At 52.3% G+C, this 21,023-nt stretch overlaps 1 protein-coding gene across 2 annotated transcripts; it reads right to left on the reverse strand.

The window, feature by feature from the left end:
* Positions 1–1,436: 1,436 nt before the first annotated feature.
* Positions 1,437–12,836, reverse strand: B4galnt4 (beta-1,4-N-acetyl-galactosaminyltransferase 4). 2 transcript variants are annotated; one of them, XM_040751743.1, is made up of 20 exons: positions 12,652–12,836; positions 9,872–9,975; positions 9,479–9,574; positions 9,290–9,385; positions 9,114–9,204; positions 8,939–9,039; positions 8,720–8,787; positions 8,438–8,516; positions 6,861–6,927; positions 6,624–6,758; positions 6,435–6,544; positions 6,254–6,354; positions 6,066–6,163; positions 5,107–5,995; positions 3,238–3,521; positions 2,933–3,086; positions 2,741–2,813; positions 2,493–2,646; positions 2,080–2,206; positions 1,437–1,843 (listed from the first exon to the last, which is right to left on the reverse strand). In XM_040751743.1, exons 1-20 carry the CDS (start codon positions 12,800–12,802, stop codon positions 1,720–1,722), a joined length of 3,102 nt encoding a protein of 1,033 aa, XP_040607677.1. In that variant the 5' UTR covers positions 12,803–12,836; the 3' UTR covers positions 1,437–1,719. The 2 variants fall into 2 exon arrangements, with proteins under 2 accessions (XP_040607677.1, XP_040607679.1); XM_040751745.1 differs by having other exon boundaries at positions 12,717–12,834.
* Between the last annotated feature and the right edge of the window lie 8,187 nt (positions 12,837–21,023).

The following is a 21,023-nucleotide window of genomic DNA, read 5'->3' on the forward strand; positions in this document are numbered from 1 at the left end:
GGTGACTGCACCTGACTTGGGACAGGGTTAGGGGTTAGGGTTCTGTGCCTCAAATTCTATAACACTAAATTAGTACAGCAGGCAGGCACACGACAGAGACTCAACAGAGCTGCCTGATGTGGATGCCAGGACCCTAACTCAGATTCCCTGGAAGAACAGCAGTGCTTAAGCGCTGGGCTGTATCTCTAGCTCAGGTTTTGTGTGTATGTGCTCACGAGTGTGTATGTGGATGAATATCATGCCTGGATGTATGTATTGTACCACATACATGTGCATGCCTGGTGTGTATGGAGATCAGAAGACGGTGTTGGATCACGTGGAGAGAGTCCTGGATGGTTGTGAGCTGGGAACTGAATTCTATCCTCTGCTAGAGCAGCAAATGTTAACTGCCTAGCCAGTTCTCCAGTCCAGCCCATATCATTTTTTTAAAAGAGAGGTTCTTTATCTGGCAGCACTTTATTTTAAAAAATGTTTTAAAAAGTGTTTTTGAGACAGGGTTTCTGTGTATAGCCCTGGCTGTCCTGGAACTCGCTCTGTAGACCAGGTTGGCCTCAAACTCATAGAGATGCCTCTGCCTCCCAAGTGCTGGGATTAAAGATGTGTGCCACCACCACCCACAATTTTATGTTTTTATCTGCACATGTGCCATGGCAACTTGGAGAAGTTAGTTCTTTCTATTATAGGGGTCATCGGGCCATCAGATTCAGCAGCTGATTCATCTTGCCAGCCCTGGTAGCATGCGCCTTCTTTTTTTTTTGAGATCCGGGCCACAGAGATGTGACAGTCTTTTTTCCAACTGCTGGGATTAAAGGTGTACGTCCAGTTTATAGCACACCTTCTTCAACGTTCTTTAAAAAGAATATATGTATGTGTATGCATTTTGTCTACACATATGTATGTGTACCAGGAGACTTGAGATATCAAGAGGGTGCTGGGTCCCTGGAACTGGGGTAGGCGATAATTGTGAGACACCATGTGGGTACTGGAGACTGAACCCAGGTCCTCTGCAAGAGCAACAAGTGCTCTTAACCACTGAACTGTCTCTCCAGCCCCTAGGACATGTATTCTTAAACGTAATTCTTTTCTTGTAAAACATCTGTAAGCAGGAGCACTTCATCTGAACTAGATATAGAGAAGGCACTGTGGGTGACTGGGGGCTTCCGTGTGTCTGCTCTGGCTGTGTGGGTCATCCCCCGTGGAGTGACAGATCAAGGTCATACTGGAAACTTGGTGTCTCACATATGCTGGCTCAGCAACAGTTCCTGTGTGGGAAGGTCTCAAGCAATGTCTGTTCTGAGTAGCTGGACTCCACAGAAACCAGGTGGAAACACAGAAGCTAAGGGCAGGAAGTGGGTGTGGGGGGGGAGGCTGCACTGCACACAGCCACCCCGGTAACCAGGGCTCTGCCTCACAAGAGAACAGTCACAGAGAACAAGTCAGAACTAAAAAAAATATTTCATTTCATTCTGAATAAAAAACAGAACAGACAGAACTCTTGTAAATTCTGAAAACAATGTCATTGCTACAGAAAATTTCACAGAAATCATCAGGGAGTGTGGGGATCAAGGTACCAGCCCTGCCATGAAGGCTACCTATCTGGAGTCACAGAGGAGGCTTGGAGGGGCCAGCACAGGCAGTAATAGAGCCTGAATCAGGCTCAGGGTGCAGCATCTAGCTGCTGCCTCAAAACCCAGTGGCACGGAGAGGGCTGCCAGGTCTTCAGGATCGCTGTGTGCGGGCACTTTTGCGGCTGCGTGTGGCCCACATGCCCCGCTTCGAGTGGTAGTGGTGGTAAAAGTGTCGCAGTCGAAGCCGCTCCACCTCCAGCCCTGCCTGCAGGACCCTGGGAGGGGTGGGTGGGTGTCAGAGCCCTGGTTCAGGCGCTGCGGCTCAGGCCTTCCTTCCCTGAGGCTGCAGGAGCCTGGGGGCGGGAAGGGCTCTTGGGAGAGGGGCAGGTGGAAGGGGTTTTGTGGGTCTCTAAGGTCCTGTTAGGTCAGTTTAGCAAGAGGGGCCCCCTGTGGGGCTCTCCCGTTGGAAGAAGAGGAGATGTCTCGGTATGAGGTAGGGGAGGGCAGTCACCTGTCGAGAAGTTCCCAGTCCTCGCCTCCCCACTGGTCACGGAACTCCTCGGTGTTCATGCCTCCTACTCGGTCGAAGTCTGACTTATAGATCCCAAAGAGGCCAAATCCGTTCACTTCCCAGTAACCTTGGGGTGGGGAGGGTGACCATCAGGCAGTGGTCCTTAACATTCTCTCCCTAGAGAGGACTGGAGGACCTCAGCAGGAGTTCCAAGAAGCCTCCTTCTGTTGGAGTCTTAGGGGCACTGGTATTTGATAACCCACGGAGGAAAGGGTCGAACGAAGGCTGCACAGCCCTGCACTTCTGGGTACTTACTAAGAGCTATGGACAGGGTCCGGGGCTTACCCGGGAAGTTAGGCTTGCATTTTGCCCTGTGAGAACCTGGAGTTCCTGGGGAACACTCAGGTCCTTACCATGTGGATCCCACGGTGAACTCCCACATCCCAGACGCATGACCACAGGGGCGAAGGCCAGCTTGCCCTCCACACAGTGCTTGCGGATGCTGTCCAGGATGCTAGGCGGGAAGTGGATGTGCAGGTCACAGAGGAAGACGATGCTGCTGGGGTCCTGTGGGTCGGGAGGTCTGAGCCCTGCCCGCCTCCCCAAGGTGAGCTCAGCCCCCTTCACTTCTCTCCCCTAAGCCCTTGACTGGCCCACAGACCTCCACGGCATCCACTCCAGTTTGCAGGCCCGCAGAGCGTTCGAAGTTTCCAGTTCGTTTCAGGTACTGGTACCTGGGGAAGTGGAAGAGTCGCAGGGAATCTTCAAGGGAGGCAGATGGTATCAGCACAACCCACCTCCCACAAGAGGAAGATCGCTGGCCTCACTAGGTGGTGGCGGCAGTCATCATTACCGAGGTAGATGAGCCGAGCGCAAGGCCCGCTCCACATCCATGTCCTCGCTCTCAAAGTCCACTAAGATGATGTTGAAGTGCGAGTCCCCAGTATGCAGATGCAGTGCCGTCATATCTGCCAGGAACTGTACTACCCAGCGAGCCTGATTCTTCACTGGAAGAGAGGGTGCCTCTGAGCCACCATGACTGGAAAGCATGGTTTCTCAAATGAAGATCCTCTTCACAGTCACCCATGCCCTTGGCATCCCACACGGCCGCCACCGCCGCCATCACCACCGCCACCGCCACCACCAAGGCATACATACCTGGCACAATGAAGTGAACCATGACATCCTGACGCCAGGCCAGATGCAACGGCCTGCAGAGCCCTGGGCGACTGTCTGGGCGGATCGAGGCAGCAGGAGGGGGCTCAGGGCTTTCTCCATACTCGTCCCCAATACGTGCTCCAGGCAATCTCAGGAAGACGTATTCTGATAGACGCTGGCGGCTGCCTCCACGCTCTTGCAATTCCAATTCCAAGAGGAAGCGGCTTCCACGTGCAGAATCACGGCGCTTCTCCACATTGATGATACGCAGAAGAGAGAAGCGCCTGCCAGGCAGGGCTGATTAGCCAAAGGGTGTAATTCCGCCTAACACCCCCTGCCCCTCCCACTTCACCCCGAGAACCATAACCATGCACTGCAATAGTGATCCTCAGACTGCATGTAACACCTGCAACCTGCTCCGTCCTCCCCAGATGCAGGCTGACCTTCCTATATCTCACTTCCTCAGTCCAGCAGGAAGTAGGGAAGGCTACACTAGGAGGTGCTGTGAGCCCAGGGCTGCCAAGGTCTCCCAGATGACTTCCTTGTCTGACTTTCTTTGTCCTGGGGTGTTCTCAGTCTCTCAGTGCTATAATTAACCTCCCACAGAGCCGGTCCTTCCCTGGGGCCACCCCATCTCCAGCATGCCCATTCATTTTGACGCAGACAAGAGTTCTCAGGCCTTGGGCTATTCCTCCTTCTTCCCACCTTCTCTTGACAGCTAGTACTTCTCTACAGTAATCTGTCAGTGGGACTAAAGACGGACCAGACTCATACGTGTGGCTCACTGCCACTCCAAGTCAGGAACCTTTGCCCTCACAACCAAACACTCTTGGTTACTCCTTGGGGCTACCCACACCCTAGCACCCAGATGTGCAAAAGTGAGGCTATGCCTTGACCACTCAGGGTGGACAGTCCTGTAAAGAGACCATGGGACTGAACCCACAAGCTGCTTTCAGGAAACCTGTCCTCTGAACTACCTGGGACTGTACTGCACCCCTAATGATGGGAGGGTCTTAGGCCACCTCACCACTGCCCTATTTGAGGACTTTTTTTTTTTTTTTTTTTTTTTTGGTTTTTCGAGACAGGGTTTCTCTGTGGCTTTGGAGGCTGTCCTGGAACTCGCTTGGTAGTCCAGGCTGGTCTCGAACTCACAGAGATCCGCCTGCCTCTGCCTCCCGAGTGCTGGGATTAAAGGCGTGCGCCACCAACGCCCGGCTGAGGACTGTTATGCTCTTGACCTCTGGAGCAGCAGCGCACCTATGTACAGCTCCTGCCCTGTTCATAACTTCCTGTTGAGCCTGGCTCTTTCTATCCATTATCTAGACAACTTGTTCTTTTATCAAGACCCATACAAGTTCCTACCTTTCCTCAAGGCTGACAATGTACAGAACAGACTCGCATAAGAACTCCCTCAAAGACAAATTATGGCCCTAATCTCCCTCAAAATTGGGTAGAAACTTGGATTCCTAAAACCTGGAAGGCAGGGGGTCAGTGGGACAAGAGCCCTGGGCTTTCCCCTTGAGTTAGACATAGTCCCCTAGACCCTTCAGTGCTCTACGAGGAGAGATTTGGCCGTCCTGAGCTCAACCCTTCAGTGTCTCTTAACCCTGGCTGACCCTGAATACTGTTCCTCTGGATTCATCCTAGAGTCTAGGTTCAAGGGACGGATTTGGGGCTTGCAGTGAAGCGCTATGAAGCCAGTTTTGAGTGGAGCTTCAGGGAGCCCTTCAACCTGGGCAAAGCAGAACAGTAAGACACTCCTCACTGGAAAGGGAAAAGGGGATCAGAGAGCCACTGAGAGCCAAGGAAGGTCTGAGGCTCACGCGGGGAACAGCATGCTCTCTCTCCAAGCAGCAACCTGCCCCATACCCGCCATGGCGTGCATTAAGCCGCTCCATGTACTGAGCCACCACATCCACCGCCTCCGCCTCAGGAAGCTGCAGGTTCCCCGAGACATTGCAGCGCAGGTCATTCCAGTCAGAGCGCAGCAGCTCGAAGTCCATAGCACCCACGCTGAATGTACGCTGCCAGTCAATGGCGTCCTCGCGCCAGCGGCCCGGGGGGCGCCCAGCGGCCTGCTCTTCCTCTTCCTCACTATCTTCTGATGTGGCCTCATCACCCGGGACCCCATCATCCTCCCCTTCTTCACCCTCTCCAGGCAGCTGTGGCCTGGACACCTGAGACAAGCTCAGGAAGGAAGTCACTGGCTGTGTTTCCGCTGAGGAGTTCAAGTCCACTGTGGGCACCATGAGCCCCTGTCCATGCAACTGGCCCTCTTGGCCTCCCTGGGTGGTCTGTGCCCTGACTGGGGGCTTCAGTTCTGTGACCTTGGAGCTACTGGTCCTATAGCCCTGGGTCCGCGGCGGATGTGGGGGCGCCCGCAGCTGCACTCTGGGCAGAGGCTTGGGGCGTAGGAAGATGCCAGGGAAGGGTGGCCAGGGTGAGTCTCTCAGTGCCCTCGGGGAAGCCCGCTGTCCAGGTCGCACCCTGGTCACATACACTTTTGAGGGAGACTTTTCCACAGTTCGGGGAGGTGGAGCTCTCCCCAAGAAAAGGGGCAGGGGGCGTGGGGCCCAATTCAGTGCCCGGGAGTGTCTGGGGGTCTGCTCATCCAGAGGACTGGTCATAGGTGGGGTAGGGGTGTCTGTAGTGCCGGGGGAGGCTGTTGGGGTGGGGGTCCTGTGGCTCTGTCGCAGGGATGCGTCAGTGGGCTCCAGACTGTCTAACAGTTCCTGCTCATCCTCGTCATCAAGGAAGTCTGTGGAGAGTGTCTGGTAAGTGAAGTATCTGGCAGATGGGTGGGAGGACAGCAGGAGTGGGGTACTCACCATCTGGGTTGAGGAAGAGGAAGGCTCTACGCTGAACTTCTTCCTCATCTTCCTCTCCCTCCTCCTTATCCATCTTCATGTATTTATAGAACCCAAACCTGAGGGAGAAAGGGCATCAGAGCCCTTCCTCACTGAGGCTCCTCCTCCTCACTTCTGATAGGACGAGCTCCCTCCCCTCCCATACCTACCTTTCCAGGTATAGTGGAGACTCACGGTAGAAGCACTTGTTGTCCGTCTCCATGTGAGTGAGGCGGGTGTGGTCATTGGGATAGATGAAGGACAGGTACACCTGCAGGCAGGGCCACGAGCTTAGGGGCAGGGCTTGGGGGAAACGGTTGCTTTAGGAAGCCTCTCTCACTGGGCACTTACAAACTGCAGTCCTTGGTATCTGGCTATGGGAAAATCCTTGAGGACATAGGTAGGCGCATAGGCACAGGGCTCTAGTACATTCTCCAGGCTCAGAGGTTCCATCCGAGGAGCTATAACAAAAGAGCAGTCACTTGGTGGCCTGGCCCTCACCCCCCTCCGTCCTCACCCTCCTCCGGAGCCTCCTCTCACTGAGGAAGAAGGTGTCCCTGGGGTCTGGCTGCAGCATGTCGGCACTGGGTTCCTCGTGTGGTGGGTATCCCCCTACGTGGCTGGCTGGAGACTGAGGCACGTGGGTCACATGGTCCATCTTCAGAGATGACTCATCTGAGAGTAGAAGGATGTCTGAACTTCAGCCTACCCTTCACCATCCCCATGCTGAGCCCATCAGAACCCAGCCGTTCCCCTGAGGGAGTACCCAGCCCGCACCTGTATACAAGGATATGTGAGCAGAGCCAATGATCTCGAACTTCAGACCAGGCAGGAAAGCTCGCCACTGAGGGTGTGGGGATAGGAAAGAGGTTGGGTCATGGTAGGCAGCTTTCCTTAGTTCTGGGGTGAGGGACTAGAGAGTGAAAATCCTCCAAGGATGTAAGAAGCTCGGTGGGTAGAGAGGGAAGGCGGGGCTTAAGGAAGAGGCACCTGACAGAAGCCCCAAAAGGTTGAGGGGCTCAAGGGGCAGATCCAGGCCCCATCCAATTTCCCCCCCACTTCCTTTCCTCCAAGGACTGCTGGTTTTAAACTATGGCCCTATTTTCTCTCTGGTTTTGCATGTTGCCTTCCTGAGGTCACTGCTGGACTCTTCCTCGGCCCCAGACCTAAGACCTGCCACCAGGCGGCCTCCCCATGCCCCAGCTCCATGGTTGCTCCTGAGTCTCCTTGTAGATGTGTCCCTCCTACCTCTGTAAATGTGGGGTTCCTGGGGGGGGCTAACTCTGCACTTCTGTGGCCAGCCTGTCTTTGACCTTCATACCAATACCTCTGCTTCCCTAGGACCATCAAAACCCCGAGTCTCCATGCAACTGAGTTGGGGTAACATGTCATATCCTACAGTGCTGAGGCTGAGAGCCCCCATTCCTACTGTGGTCACCGCACCTTGTCTTCTAGGCTCTTCTATGTTGCTGTGAAACCCTTCTCCCTACCTCCCAGTTACCCGTCTTTCTTCCCCGTGATGGCTGATACTGATTTTAGACCTGACAGGATCTACAATCACTGGAGACAAACTTCTGGGCAAGTCTGTAAGGGGTTATCTAGATGAGGTTAATGGGGGAGAAGACCTACCCTACAATGTGGGCAGTACCATTCCATGGACTGTGGTCCAAAACTGAATAGAAAGGAGAAAGTGAGCTGAGAACCAGCATCCATCTCTCCTGTTCCAGACTGCAGATGCAATGTGACCAGCTGCCTCATATTCCCGCTGCCAGGACACCCCCACACCCCACAATGGACTGAACCCTCAAACTTTGAGCCCAAACAAACCCTTCCTTAAATTTCTTCTTGCCAAGTACTTAGTTACAGCGATGGTCATGGCAATAGAAAGACAGCAATACACTCTCACTTAGCTTCCCTCTGTTCCAGAGGCTGGGGGTTCCTGGCATGCAGAGCTCACTGCCCCACTGGCACATGACAGACAGTCTGAGCAGCTCAGCACAGCATTTACAGGGCAGGCCTGATCTGGTTACCAGACTTCTTGGGGTCTCAGAAGATGCTAGAAAATGGGGGCCAGTTCTCCAGGTACAGAATTTACATGCTGTACTTCCTGCTATACACTTTCTCCCCCACGTCTCCTGGTGAAGGGCCCCTTTTCAGTGCAGCCCCTCTGAGCATCCAGCAGGCACAACATGCCTCCGGAGCCTGGCCCATGTCCCTGAATATCTGCTTTATCTCCTAGGCTGGAAATCCCTTGTGTTGTGGACCACCCTGCAGTGACTGTCCAGTAAGGACATGGGAAGTGGATGGGAGAGCTGTGGTCTTTGGAGCTCCTCCAGGGGGCAGGCCACACTCACACCCACTTCCACATGGTCTGAGCCCTTGTCGTCTTGCTTGTGAAGCAGTTCAAAGTAGTATCTCCGGGAGGCCATGAGCCTGTGGACATAAGGAGTTGGGGTTGTCTCCCACCAAACAGATTAAGAGCCTGAAGAGTGGAGAAAGACTCTCACATCCCTCTAGGAGGGTCCCTCAGGAGGATGACGCTTGTGTAGTATGGGCAAGGGTGATACCCAGCCTCCCTCTCACATGCCAACACATATGTGTATACACATGTGATGCATACACCCTTAGTTACTCACCGCCGAGGCTTAGACACCTGGGAGCTGAACTTGGTGAATTCTCCAGGCGCTGTCCATTCAGAGCCAGTCTAGGGGTGACACAAGTTGGGTAGAGGAGCGATGGCATTTTCCTTGTGGGCATCTGACACATTCAATCTGTATTTTCAAGAGGCTGCAAGAGGCCCAGTGGAGAGAGGTGTGGTACTGATAGAGAAGCGGGGGCAGGAGGGCAGAACCTACCTTGCCCACAAAGGCTATAAGCTGGGCAGCTGCTGGGCTCTCATCCAAGCTCAGCCAGAACTCAGAGTTGTCATCCGAAGCCACAGAGAACTGGATGTCTCCTAGTCCATGGGACAGAGGCTCAGAAGCTGGATTGTTCAAGACATCTTGTCCCTGGCATGCCCCACCTACTCACCATCTCTGGCTGGGTGGATGAAGCCGAAAATCCGGAGTCCATAGTTCTTCCACTTAGGGGACACAGCTAGCTTTGTCACAGTAGTGCGAGTCTGCCGGTAGTGGGACAGCCATCGACTCACAGCTCACTGCATGCCATGCCCACTTCGCCCACCCATCCTTTCCTGGGGTACTCACATGAGGAAACAGCGGGAAGTGTAGATTCCTCCTCAAGTGGCCCACAGCACCCCCACACCAGTCCTCAAATACGTGCAGGTTCACCTGACCCTTGAACTGGGGGCAGAGGGGACTTCAGCTGCTATACAGACTGCCTCACCCGTCCTCCGCCCAGCCCAGCCCAGCCCCACTCAACCCAACAGAGCTCACCTCTTCCCGCCATGGAGGTGTCTGGTGGGTGAGGTTCAGTGGTGGTGGCTTCCTAGCTCCTCCAGGAAACAGCATGCTTGGGACCCGCCCCTCAGGCTGCAGGAAAGGGTAGCTATGTCAGAGTTCTAAAGACAGGAAGTGTCACAACTGCACGGTCCATCTAGGCACACGCAGCAAAGCAGAACTTCACGGTCTGCACACCTCTCCACACAGACACCCCCAGCCAATTTGCCCAGGTAGATATGCACTGACAGGACGCACAACATAAGCAGATCGCCCGTTGCCCAGACAGAATCCAGCCTGGGACGCTGGATCTCACATACCACCCCTGGCTCTACCGATCCGTCCAGGAGAGTGGCCTCCCGTGCAGAGTTATTTCTGGTCATTGCTCACCGCCTGCTCCTCTTCATGACTTTCACTGGAGTCCTCTGCCCTCTGCGTGGATGACACCAGTCGGACACCCCTGCTGTCTGTCACACCAGTCAGCTTCTCACCATCTGCAGGAGGCATGTGAAGCGTGTCAGGGTTGTTGGGTTCAGCTGGAGGGGTGGGGGCAGGAAGAATTGCTGAAGCTCCTGAACTCGTGCTCCTTCATTTTGGGGCTCTTCTAGAACCCACCTTGGCTGGGCAGTGCAAAGTAAGAGTCCTGCACCAGCTCTTCTCCAGCCCTGCATGAACGCTGGCAGCAGGACTACATACACTCCGGGTGCTGTGAAACTCTACAAGCTCACCCGCCTCTCACCCCTATCTGGTGACCTTCTGAATGGCTTTGCCATGGGAAGAACTGCAGGCGGCCTAGCACCCTCAATGCCTTCCCCATGTGCTAGGGTGTTTGCCTCCGGACTCTCCCCAGACCTAAGGAAGACATGGCCACAACTGCCCCTCCAGTTTGGGATAGACCACCCCTGTACGTTGTTTTGTCTCACTTCCTGGACCTTCTCCCTAAGCTGATTGCCCACTGCATGCCTGGGTGCCCACTCAAAGGAAGGTTTCACTTTATCCCAGTCCTGTCCCTCCTGGTGCTCCCAATGAGACACTGGACCCAGGAATCCTTTCTGTTTCAAAGTATGCTTTGCATCCACATCGGTCCCTCAGTGCAGATCTCAGAACCCAGGCTCGTGTACAGGCACAGCTGGTATCAGATGGGCCTGAACTGTCTCTAGGTGAGGGGCTGCCTGTGGTCTCCTCCCTTGAAATTCCTGGGGTGCCTCTCACTTGCTCCACACCTACAACCTTTCCTGAACAGACAGGAAGTGAGCAGCTGAGACTAGCTAGGTCAAATACCCAGAGCCTGGGGCTGGAGAGATGGTTAAGAGCACTGGCTGCTCTTCCAGAGGTCCTGAGTTCAATTCCCAGCAACCACATGGTGGCTCACAACCATCTGTAATGAGATCTGGCGCCCTCTTCTGGCCTGCAGATATACATGGAGGCAGGATGTTGTATTCATAATAAATAAACAAATCTTTAAAAAAAAAAAAACCCAGAGCCTGGCCTGGTGCCCACAGCCCATCAAGCTAAGTCCAGGCATCTGGAGTACACTGGGTTCCTTCTGTAGTGGGGTCTCAGCCCAGGCCACCGTCACCATCTTGCAGGAGCTGAGTCTCAGCATGGATGGTATATGGACAGGCTTCTCCCCCAACCTGACTTAAAGAAATCTGGAAGCAGAGATTGCTGGACACCCACTGAATGCTGCCTACCCCGAAGCCTGACTACAGTCAGAAAAGCCTTAGGCAGCCGCAGCTGCTCAGCTTCTCACAAGCTTTGTAGTGCCTGGTGGGATCCCAGGTGGCCAGACAAGAGATGGGGCTTCAGCCCAGAGTAGAGTGTGTGTGGTTGGGGCCCCATCTGTGCAGCCCACTGGGCAGCACTGATCTTCAGGAGCAGTCAGAGCCAGCTGCCCTAATGACCCAACCTTCAGCACTGGAGCTCCCTGTCTTCTCCCCTTCCTGGTTGGTCTCAGAATAAAAAATGCTCAGGGAAACCCTGTCTCGTAAAAACAACAACAACAAAAAATGCTCAGGAAGTCAGCCAGGAGGAAGGGAGGCCTGCGGCTGTTGAGAAACCCACAGGGGGAGCAGATGGGGGCTGGGTTTATTCGGTGCAAGGTCAGCTTTGGGTTCAGACATATCAGCTCACAGCTGAGGCAAGGCTTCTCTTAGGGATAGAGTCGTGCCAGGATTATCTTGAGGATGTCACAGTCATAAGGCGTATGATTGGGATGACCCACAGACTTTCTTTGGGGCTGGGATCTGTCTCAGATCATTGGCCCGGGATCTGCCGGAAGATGTATGGAAACAGGTGTCAGGCACATGAAGAGACAGAGGGCCTTCTGCAGGTGGGAGACAGGAGCAGGGCTGAACGGAGAGCTTTGGATCCATCAGGCAGAGTGGACCAGGATGCCATAAGTCAGTGTCACTGCTCTGAGTCTCTAGGAGGACACACACTTGCTCTCCTCGTCCTTGTATTGTCAGCTCACCAGCCTCCATCACAAGAGCCTGGCTGGGCTCTAGCCAGCTTGGTTGGGCTTCTCAGGTCCATTCTCTGGTCTTTTTCTACCTAGCTGTCATGGATGCCCACCCTGCTCTGGAGCTTTTCCACCAAAGTGTGGGTCAATGGCCACCATCTCCAGAGGCTCTCCCTACTTCTAGCCCACAGGGCTCACCAGGCCTGGGTTGTTTTGTGCATCCTCTACCCACTCTTAGATGTGCAGACTACAAGCATTTACTCAAGTTAGCATTGGTCCCTAGCACACAGGCATCTCAGTCCACAGTCACAGGTGTACCCAGGGTTTCCAACTGTTTTGGCTACTCTAGGCAGCTAGATCCCTCAACGCCACCCTTACCCCCACAGCAGACAAGGAAACTGAGGCCCTGCTAAGTAGGCAAGGAACTGCCAGGCCTCTTGGCTGCAGGCACCGGTGCCCGCAATAGCCCACCGTTAACTCCATCACCACTGGATCTAAGCCAGATTCCAGGGTCCGAAAAGGTTAGGGATGCGCCCCAAGACGGGCCCCCAGCGTTACTGCTGACGTAATCGGGAGTCCTGCCGAACAGAGCCGCGACCCCTCCCCCAAAATAGCGGAGCTGGGAGGAGCAGAACAGCGGGGGCTCTGGGCCATCAGACCCCCCGCGCCTTTTGAGGCCCGGGCCCTCACGCCGTGCGCCCTCGCGTACCTCGCCCGTAGCCCAGACGCTGGCGCAGCGCGCGGCCCGGGCGCACCAGGCTCCGGTGCACGTACGTGAGCCACGCGGCGCAGGTGAGCAGCAGCAGCAGCAGCAGCAGCTTCATCTGCTTGCGGACCTTCTTCACCGGGAACCACGGCATCGCGGCGCCACACTCAAGGGCGTCGCTACGGCCCCCCGGCCCCGCCTGCCCCGCCCCACATCCCCCGGCCCACCCTGCTGCGCTCAGCTCCTGCAGCCCCGCATGGCCCTTTGTCCGCTGCCGAGGCTACGGGATTCGGTCGCGACTGCCAGGCTGTTCGGGCCGCGGTCGGGGTGGGCGGCGGGAGCGGCTCCTCGAGGCGCTCCCCCGCCCGCCCCTCCCGCCTGCTCAGGCTCCTCTGGCTGCCGCGGGACCGAGCAGCATCCACTCTGCGGCGCTACCCACCGTGAAACGGGACCGGCGGCCGCGCGGCCCGAGCCAATCGGCCGCGGCCAGCCCGCGTACAACCAATCCGTGATGCTCGGAGGCGGGGCGGCGCGTTAGGGTGTGCCAGTGGTCCTCACGACGCGCGCACTCACCTGGTCTGCGCCGGCCGCGCGCCCGGGCATGCGGGGGTATTGCGGGGACCGAATCCGCGGTGAGGGACACCAGGGACGTTCCGGGAGAGGGATGTAAGAGGTTGTTGTACGGTGGAGGCCTTGGCAGGGGCGAAGGGTGCTGCGGGAAGCTGGCTGTATGTCTGGGAAAACCTTGGGGATAATGAGCTCGCAGAGAAAGCTTGCAGACCAAAGAAGAGCTCAGTCTATCTCTCAGTGGGACTTGAACCAGGCTCGGGTGTTCTCATTTAACTGTGATGGAGGGCAGGTGAGTGGAGGGTGGTTCTGTGGAGATTGTTTTAGTTGTGCACTTTATTTGCTTTCTTGCTGGCGCATCTAAACCCTCCTGACTACCACTGCTCTTCCATCTTGCAACCAACCGATTCTTCTTGAGGTTCCAGCCTATTGACCACAGTACATCAATTGGTGTAGCAGAAGGTGCTGTGAGCCTGCAGAACTCGTGGGTTAGGAATGTGGACTGGACATTTGAATAGTCTCCCCTCCTCTGTGGCCTTAAGTGGAAAGATGCCATCGGAACGGGGTGGGGCCACATAGAGACCTTCTCACTCTGGAGTGGTTGTGCCCCAATGGAGATGACTGGGCGCCTTCCTGTGTCTGTTCTAAGGGGTGACCTCCCGCTCAGCAAGCAGTGGAGCTACCCCACACCGCCTGCATCGGTCCTGTTTGTGAGGTTACTTTGTTCTGCCTTCTTTTCTTTTCTTTCCTTCCTTCCTCCCTTCTCCTCCCCTCCCTCCCTCCCTTTTTGTTTTGTTTTGCCACAGGGTCTCACTATGTGGCCTTAGCTGGCCTGGAACTCTTAGACATCTGCCTGTCTCTGCCTCCTAAGTGCTGGGGTTGAAGGCACGTGTCACCACGCCTGGCTTGTCTTTTGTTTTAACATTGCCCCACCATCACTGTGTAATCTTGGGACGTAAAATCAAATTGACCACATTTCTTTTTTTTCTTTTTTTGGTAAACTTTCTTCCAACCATCAGCTGCTGTTCTCATCAGCTTGCCCCTTGTTCTGATTTGTTTCTGTTGCCTGCATTTGTATATATCCTAAACATTGTTTCAATCAAGTGTTCTGTTTCACACACACCTTACATGCCACATGTTGTAGCTGCTTTTGTATTCTCATAGTCATTCAGCTAAGAAATGTTACCTAGTATTGTTACAACTGGAAGACTTAGTGCAATAGTGAATAAGAAATAAGGTCTCTGCTTTTGTAGAACTTATGTTTTACTGGGCAGAGACAAAATAAGCAGAATTTTTTTTTTTTTTGGTTTTACGAGACAGGGTTTCTCTGTATTGTTTTGGAGGTTGTCAGTCCAGCCTGGCCTTGAACTCACAGAGATCCGTCTGCCTCTGCCTCCCGAGTGCTGGGATTAAAGGTGTGCGCCACCACCGCCTGGCAATAGCAGAATTTTAAAGAAAGCAAATGTTGGGCTGGAGAGATGGCTCAGCGGTTAAGAACACTGGTTGGTTTTCCAAAGTCCCTGAGTTCAATTCCCAGCAACCACATGATGGCTCACAACCATCTGTAATGAGATCTTGGGTGTCCTCTTCTGGCATGCAGGGATACACACATACAGAACACTGTACACATAATAAATAAATAATTAAAAAAAAAAAGAAAGCAAATGTTAGGAAGCAGGTACTGGCAGTTAAGTGTTTGGTCCCTAGCTAGGGAATTTCCTCTGTTCATCTGGAATCCAGCAAGTAGTGTAAAGGGTGGTGGCAGAACAACTGAGTAGGTAATCTTTGACAAGCTAGACAGCTATTCCGCTTGCTGGCACATCTGGCTGTGACCACATCTCACCCCAACCATGGAGGGAAGTGTTCCAGTCTAACCAAGCTGACAAAAGACAACAGTCCTGATGAAAGCATGCATGAATATTAAAAATCTATTTACTAAAAAAATTAAAGTGTTTCATGTGTATGGGTGTTTTGCTGAAAACTCAACCTGACTCCTTTGCAGAGCAACTAGTGCTCTTAACTGCTGAGCCATCTCTCCAGCTCCTACAACTATGTTTAACCAAAGCAAAACCACAGTTAAACTCTGATAACCAAAATCGGCTGTATCTCCAGAGGAACCGGATCAAAATTTCACATTCACCTTTGGGTGCTATTCATTCCTGTAGCTGAGTCATACCCGCTGAGCACGTCCAAGAGGTAAATGATGCAAACACAGGAACACATTAGCCACTGTGAATACATGTTGTGTTAGATGGGAGGGGAACCAAAGAAGGAAAAAGGAGGCAAAGGAATTGGTCACCGGAGGGTAAGGGAAAGCACTTACCATTCAGTCACAGGCCTGTGGTGGCACTGACAATTACCGTGTTTGTTTGTTTTAAGATTTATTTATTACATATACAGTGTTGTGTCTGTGTCCCTGCATGCCAGAAGAGGACACCAGATCTCATTATAGATGGTTGTGAGCCATCATGTGGTTGCTAGGAATTGAACTCAGATCCTCTGGAAGAGCAGCCTCTGCTCTTAATTGTTGAGCCATCTCTCCAACCCCACAACTGTCCATTTTGATGGAGCATTCTGATACCTTTGCCCTCTGAAAAAGGCTGAGGGTCTTTGCTTGGTGTGGAAAAAACGAAGCCTGACTTCTCAAAAGATCTGTTCTTCAGAAGTTTTGTTTGTACAGGATGGATCTAGTTTTCTGTAGTTATTTCCCACGGGACTTACAGGTGCCAAGGGACACCCTCATGGAATTCCTGTCTTCTGACTCTCTCATCTTGTCTATAACACGGCTCTGATCTCCCCTTGATAGGACCTAGCATCCTGGACAGCACAGTGATGTTCTCTCTGTAGATCGCCTGCCATGACAGCCTTTTGCAGGATATGCCCCCTGGTAGAACACTTGTATTTGCTTGGTACTGAAGGGGCCCAGAAGACCAGGCACTTTTAGCTTTAACCCAGGGAGGTCGTGGATGAACCAGGATGAATTGATTGGTCCCTTGGGATCTGAGATCACTAGACTAGTGGAGCCCAAAGTTGTAGGAACAGGAAACAAGATAATTACACTGTTTCTCCTCCTGATGCCTGCACCTGTGAACCCTGTCTGTGGCGAGCTGTAGCATAGACTCTGAGCATCAGGCCTATCCTCGGTACATCCCAGCCCCACAGTGTGGCCACTGTGCTTGAACCAAAACAGCTTCTAGGAGCCATTTTACTGTTCAGTGGGAACATGGCCAGACAGACTGATGCTTGTGAATAGGCCCTCCTCTCAGTCCGTAAATTGCCCCTGGGGCAGAAGCATTCAAGCTGCCGGGGAAGGTGCTTGCACAAGCAGAGTAAGCAACTATCCTAGGGAGAGCAAAGCTCTGTGGCCTCCAGGATGGAAGGGGTTGGTGCCATTCTCAGCTGCAGTAGCCATAACTGAATGAGCCCCTGTGATGGGAAATCCAAGCTCTGATGCACATTGGTTTGCTCTCTCAGTTCCTGTGATAAAACATTCTGACGAAAAGCAGCTTGGGGAGGGAAGGGTTTATTTTGGCTTGCAGGAATCTGGAAGCAGGTACTGAAGCGGAGGCAGCAGAGGAGCACTGCTTACTGGCTTGCTTGCCTACTTTTTTTCATGCACAACCCCAGCCCACCTGGCCTGAGGATAGCACCACCCACAGTGGGCTGGGCCTTCCTGCATCACTTAGCAATTAAGAAAATACCCAAAGACAGGCACACAAATTAGTCCTTCAGTTGAGGGTCCCTCTTCCCAGGTGACTCCAGTTTGTGTCAAGTTGAAAAAAGAAAATAGCAGCACCTGAGGTTGTTTCTAACATGTATTCATGCTGCCACTGCGCTCTGCTTTTTTTCTCCCTGGTTAGGAGCAGTGTGCTGGGGGAACATGATAATTCCACAGATGGTCTGTCCCATTCACTTTGTTCTTAGTGCTTGGGTCAATATTCACATGGGGTGGCTCCCATGGAGTCATTGGTGTGTATAGCTTCAGAGGAGCTTAATGATATGGCAGGAGTGACTCTTGCCTTATTCATGGTCTGCTTCCTGGAGTTGCCTACTTGGGCCTCCAGGACCACTATATATCTCATTTCATTAGTAAGGGATATGACCATGAACTCCACCCTGAGGTTTAGTGGGTCAGATGTGCTAACAGTGGCTTAGGATGGATGCTCAGTATCTAGGGCACCGGTTGGAACCAGGATAGTTCTCTTCTGGTGAGGGCAGTACTTTGCAAAAGTCATTGCAATAATCATCTGAAGAGCTAGCCAGAGGCTCCACTGAATTAGTTTGTTGACAGCCTAGACTTATTGTAGAACACCCCCACTCAACTAAAGGTTTTGTTTTAGTTTGAGTGTTTGCCTGCATGTGTTTATATGTACCACTTGCACTCAGTACCCTCTGAGGCCAGAAGAGTGCCTTGCAGTCTGTTGGAACTGGAGTTACAGATGGTTGTGAGCTCCCAGGTGGGTGCTGGGAATCAAACCCTGGTCCTGTGCAAGAGTAGTAAGTGTTCATAATTGCAGAGCTTTCTCTTGTTTGGGGCTATTCAGTTAGGGGATTGCAGTGAGCACCCTGTCAGGAGTGACTGATATGTGAGCCAAGCAACTTTGAATTCAACTGAGCTCTTTGCAAAAGATCGTTCCAGTTGGACTTATTGACGATTTGCTCCCCTCATAGAGGGGTGGAAAAGGTTACGAAACTCCCACTTGAGAATCCAACTGCTTTCTAGCTTCTATTGTATGTGACTCTGCCTTAGTTGCCTGTGATCTTGGGGAGGGGCTAGAGGATATAGGCTGGGACAGCTAGGTGTGGGGGGAGACTGTCCATCTATGCTGCTATGGGAAGCTCTTACCCCTGCCAGATAAGGCTTTGCAGATGTGGCCTGTTGGGTGAGGAACATTCACACCCTGCAAACAACCCCTCACCTGTAGAGAGCTGCGAAGTGCTGCACCCTTGAGATGGTGCTGGCTTCCGCCTTCTGCTAGCCCGACAGCAGGTGCTCTCTGTGACAAACAACACCTGTATTTGGTTAAGGCTGGATATCAGGCTTGCTTCTGCGTACGTGGACCTATCTGCATGTTCCACGTGGCATACTGGGGTTGGCCGCCCAAGGGCTTTTAAGCTGTGGGTTGGTGCTCCCCGGGAGAAGAAGATTGTTCAAGGTTCCTGAATAAACTGCTTAAAGAAGAGTCTGGGCATTGTGTCTTCCTTGCTGGTCGAGGCGGCGCGACACTCACCTACACTCTAAGGACTCCAATAAGCGCACTGGTTCTCCTGAGTGAACTTGGGAGGAATTGTGCCTTGGTGTCACTGGGACCTTAGGAGAAAGGGTAGACATTTATTATATCTCTCCCTGGGAAGGAATTTTAGCATGTTGGTTAAAAAAAAAATGTCTCTCAAATAACAGGGATGTACTAAGCATGCTATCTGTCCTATGCTTGAGGAGACTGGATGCCCTGGACCCTGATATCTTCATTACTTTTCTATTGCTATGAAGACACAGCAAGACTAACGCAACTTAAAATAAAACATTTATTGAGATTCATGGTTTCAGAGGGCTAGAGCCCATGACCATCCTGCTGAGGAGTCTGACAGCAAGCAGACACGTATGGACCTGGAGTAGTAGCTAAAAGCTTACATCTGGACATGTAAGTTGGATGCAGAGAGAGAAAACTAGGAATGGCATAGGCTTTTGAAACCTCAAAGACCACCCCCAGTGATATACCTCTTCTAACAAGGCCACGCCTTCTAATCCTTCCCAAACACCATTCTAGTTCAAGACACCACACCTGGAATTTCAGGCTCTGTGAGATCTACTCTTCAACACATGAATTTTACTAAGAAAGATAGTAACATCTGATGTGGGATGTCCTTTTTTGGTATGTTTTGAATATATGTTACTTTTATTTGTTGATAAATAAAACTGATTTGGCCAATGCCCACGCAGAATAGAGCCAGGCAGGAGATCTAAACAAAGATGTGAGAAGAAAAAAAGTAGGGTTGGGAAGATGCTGTGTAGCTACTGAGGAAGCAAGATGTGAGGTAACAAGCCACAAGCTTTGTGGCAAAATACAGAGTAATAGAAATGGGTTAATTTAATTGTGAAAGCTAGTCGTCAAGAAGCCTGAGCCATTGACCAAACAATTATGACTAATATTAAGCCTCTGAGTGGTTATTTGTGAACTGGTGGGCCAGACAGAAAACACCCAACTACAAACATCTGCTTCCTGTCCACCCAATGCTGTCACCATTGTGTCGCCACCGGGATGGGGAGGAGAGGCAATGAAGGTCCCTCTGAAGTAGGGGATGACTGGGTCCCAGGAGAAAAAAAGCTGGTGGGGCATGAATGTGCAGCTGTCTGTTGAAAGTCATGTCTTCTCCCTCACTTCGTCATCCTCACTTTTATAACAAGTGTGGGAAAGGGCACCTGCACATCAGTCCAGCTGTGGGGTGGGGGTGGAGATGTGCTGTAAGTGTCTGTAGCAGTGGAACTAATCGGGAAAGGTAGTTGTCAGAGCCGTGGTCTGGTCACGTTTACTGTAACAATCCTGTAACAATCCTTCATTCTCTAGGAAGTACTGTTTTCTATACAGGCCAAGCAGAGGTGAAGTGTAGGGTGATGTGGAACCATAGCAAGTCTTTTATGGGAACACATGCCCCAGGGTGCAGTACACTTTCACTGTCCTGGTTTCTAGGTGTAGGCATTTCAACAACTTCTGCCTGGGTTGGGTTCTTCCTTTATGCCTGGGCCATAGGAGACTAAACAAAACATGGGCCCAGGAAGCCCTAGGCCTTCTGAGAGCTGGGCCTGGTTGAGAGCCCATGAATACACTGTCCTCCGTAAGCCCCTTTGACAGGTGGATTTCAGGTTCCTAGGAATTCATCAACTCAGAGCCAAAGTCCCTGGAAGTTCTCCCTGTTTCCCCTTCCCAGGCTCAGATTAACACAAGCAGAGTGATCATTCCTTCTAGTGATGGTTCTGCCTTGGCTCTTACTACAAACACAGAAGTCCCCACTGCATATGCTGGGGTCCTCAATTCCAGGGTCATGGTTTGAAGTGGTATTTGGGGGAGGTAACCAGAGTAAGGTGAATTCTCTTATAAGGGAACTCAGTTCCCACCTGCTTAAGAACAGAACAGGAAGGAAGTGTGATCCTGGCCTGACCATACTCACACGGGGATTTCAGACTTCTGGCCTCCAGAGTGGTGAGAAGTTCATTTCTTTCTCTATGTATGGATCCAACTTGCCCTGGCTGCAAGCATTGTGTGTTGTAACTACCATGATGCCTTGGGTAACCCTAGTTTCTTTTTCACTACAAAGTTTTTCTGCCAAACTATAAACAGGCAAAACCGTTAGGGTAGTGCTACTATACAACTGGCTGTTGGTGCTATCTGTGCCAGAATGTGCTCAATGTCATTGATAATAACTTGAGATAAACCGGCATTGGTGGCGCATACCTTTAATCCCAGCACTCAGGAGGCAGAGGCAGGCAGATCTCTGTGAATTCAAGGCCAGCCTGGTCTACAGAGTGAGTTCCAGGACAACCTCCAAAGCAATACAGAGAAACCCTGTCTCAAAAAAAAAAAAGTAGCTTGAGATGAACCAAGTGCATTCTGGCTTAGATGAGGTCACTTTTGTCTTGTCCATGTTCTTCTGACTCAAATATTTGGGATCCAGCCTGGTGCTGGTGGCGCATGCCTTTAATCCCAGCACTTGAGAGGCAGAGGCAGGCGGATCTTTGTGAGTTTGAGGCCAGCTTGGTCTATAAAGCAAATTCTAGGAGAGCTAAGACTGTTATACAGAGAAACCCTGTC

This window comes from Mesocricetus auratus, unplaced genomic scaffold (assembly GCF_017639785.1).
Source record: "Mesocricetus auratus isolate SY011 unplaced genomic scaffold, BCM_Maur_2.0 Super-Scaffold_4256, whole genome shotgun sequence".
NCBI classification, from domain to species: domain Eukaryota; kingdom Metazoa; phylum Chordata; class Mammalia; order Rodentia; family Cricetidae; genus Mesocricetus; species Mesocricetus auratus.

Coding starts and splice junctions, on each gene's coding strand:
- B4galnt4 (XM_040751743.1), bottom strand. CDS start 12,802: ATGCCGTGGTTCCCGGTGAAGAAGGTCCGCAAGCAGATGAAGCTGCTG. Junction 6,928..8,437: donor CAGACCATGTGGAAGTGGGT/GTGAGTGTGGCC, acceptor CCACACCCTCAG/TGGCGAGCTTTCCTGCCTGG. Junction 6,759..6,860: donor TCACATATCCTTGTATACAG/GTGCGGGCTGGG, acceptor TTCTACTCTCAG/ATGAGTCATCTCTGAAGATG.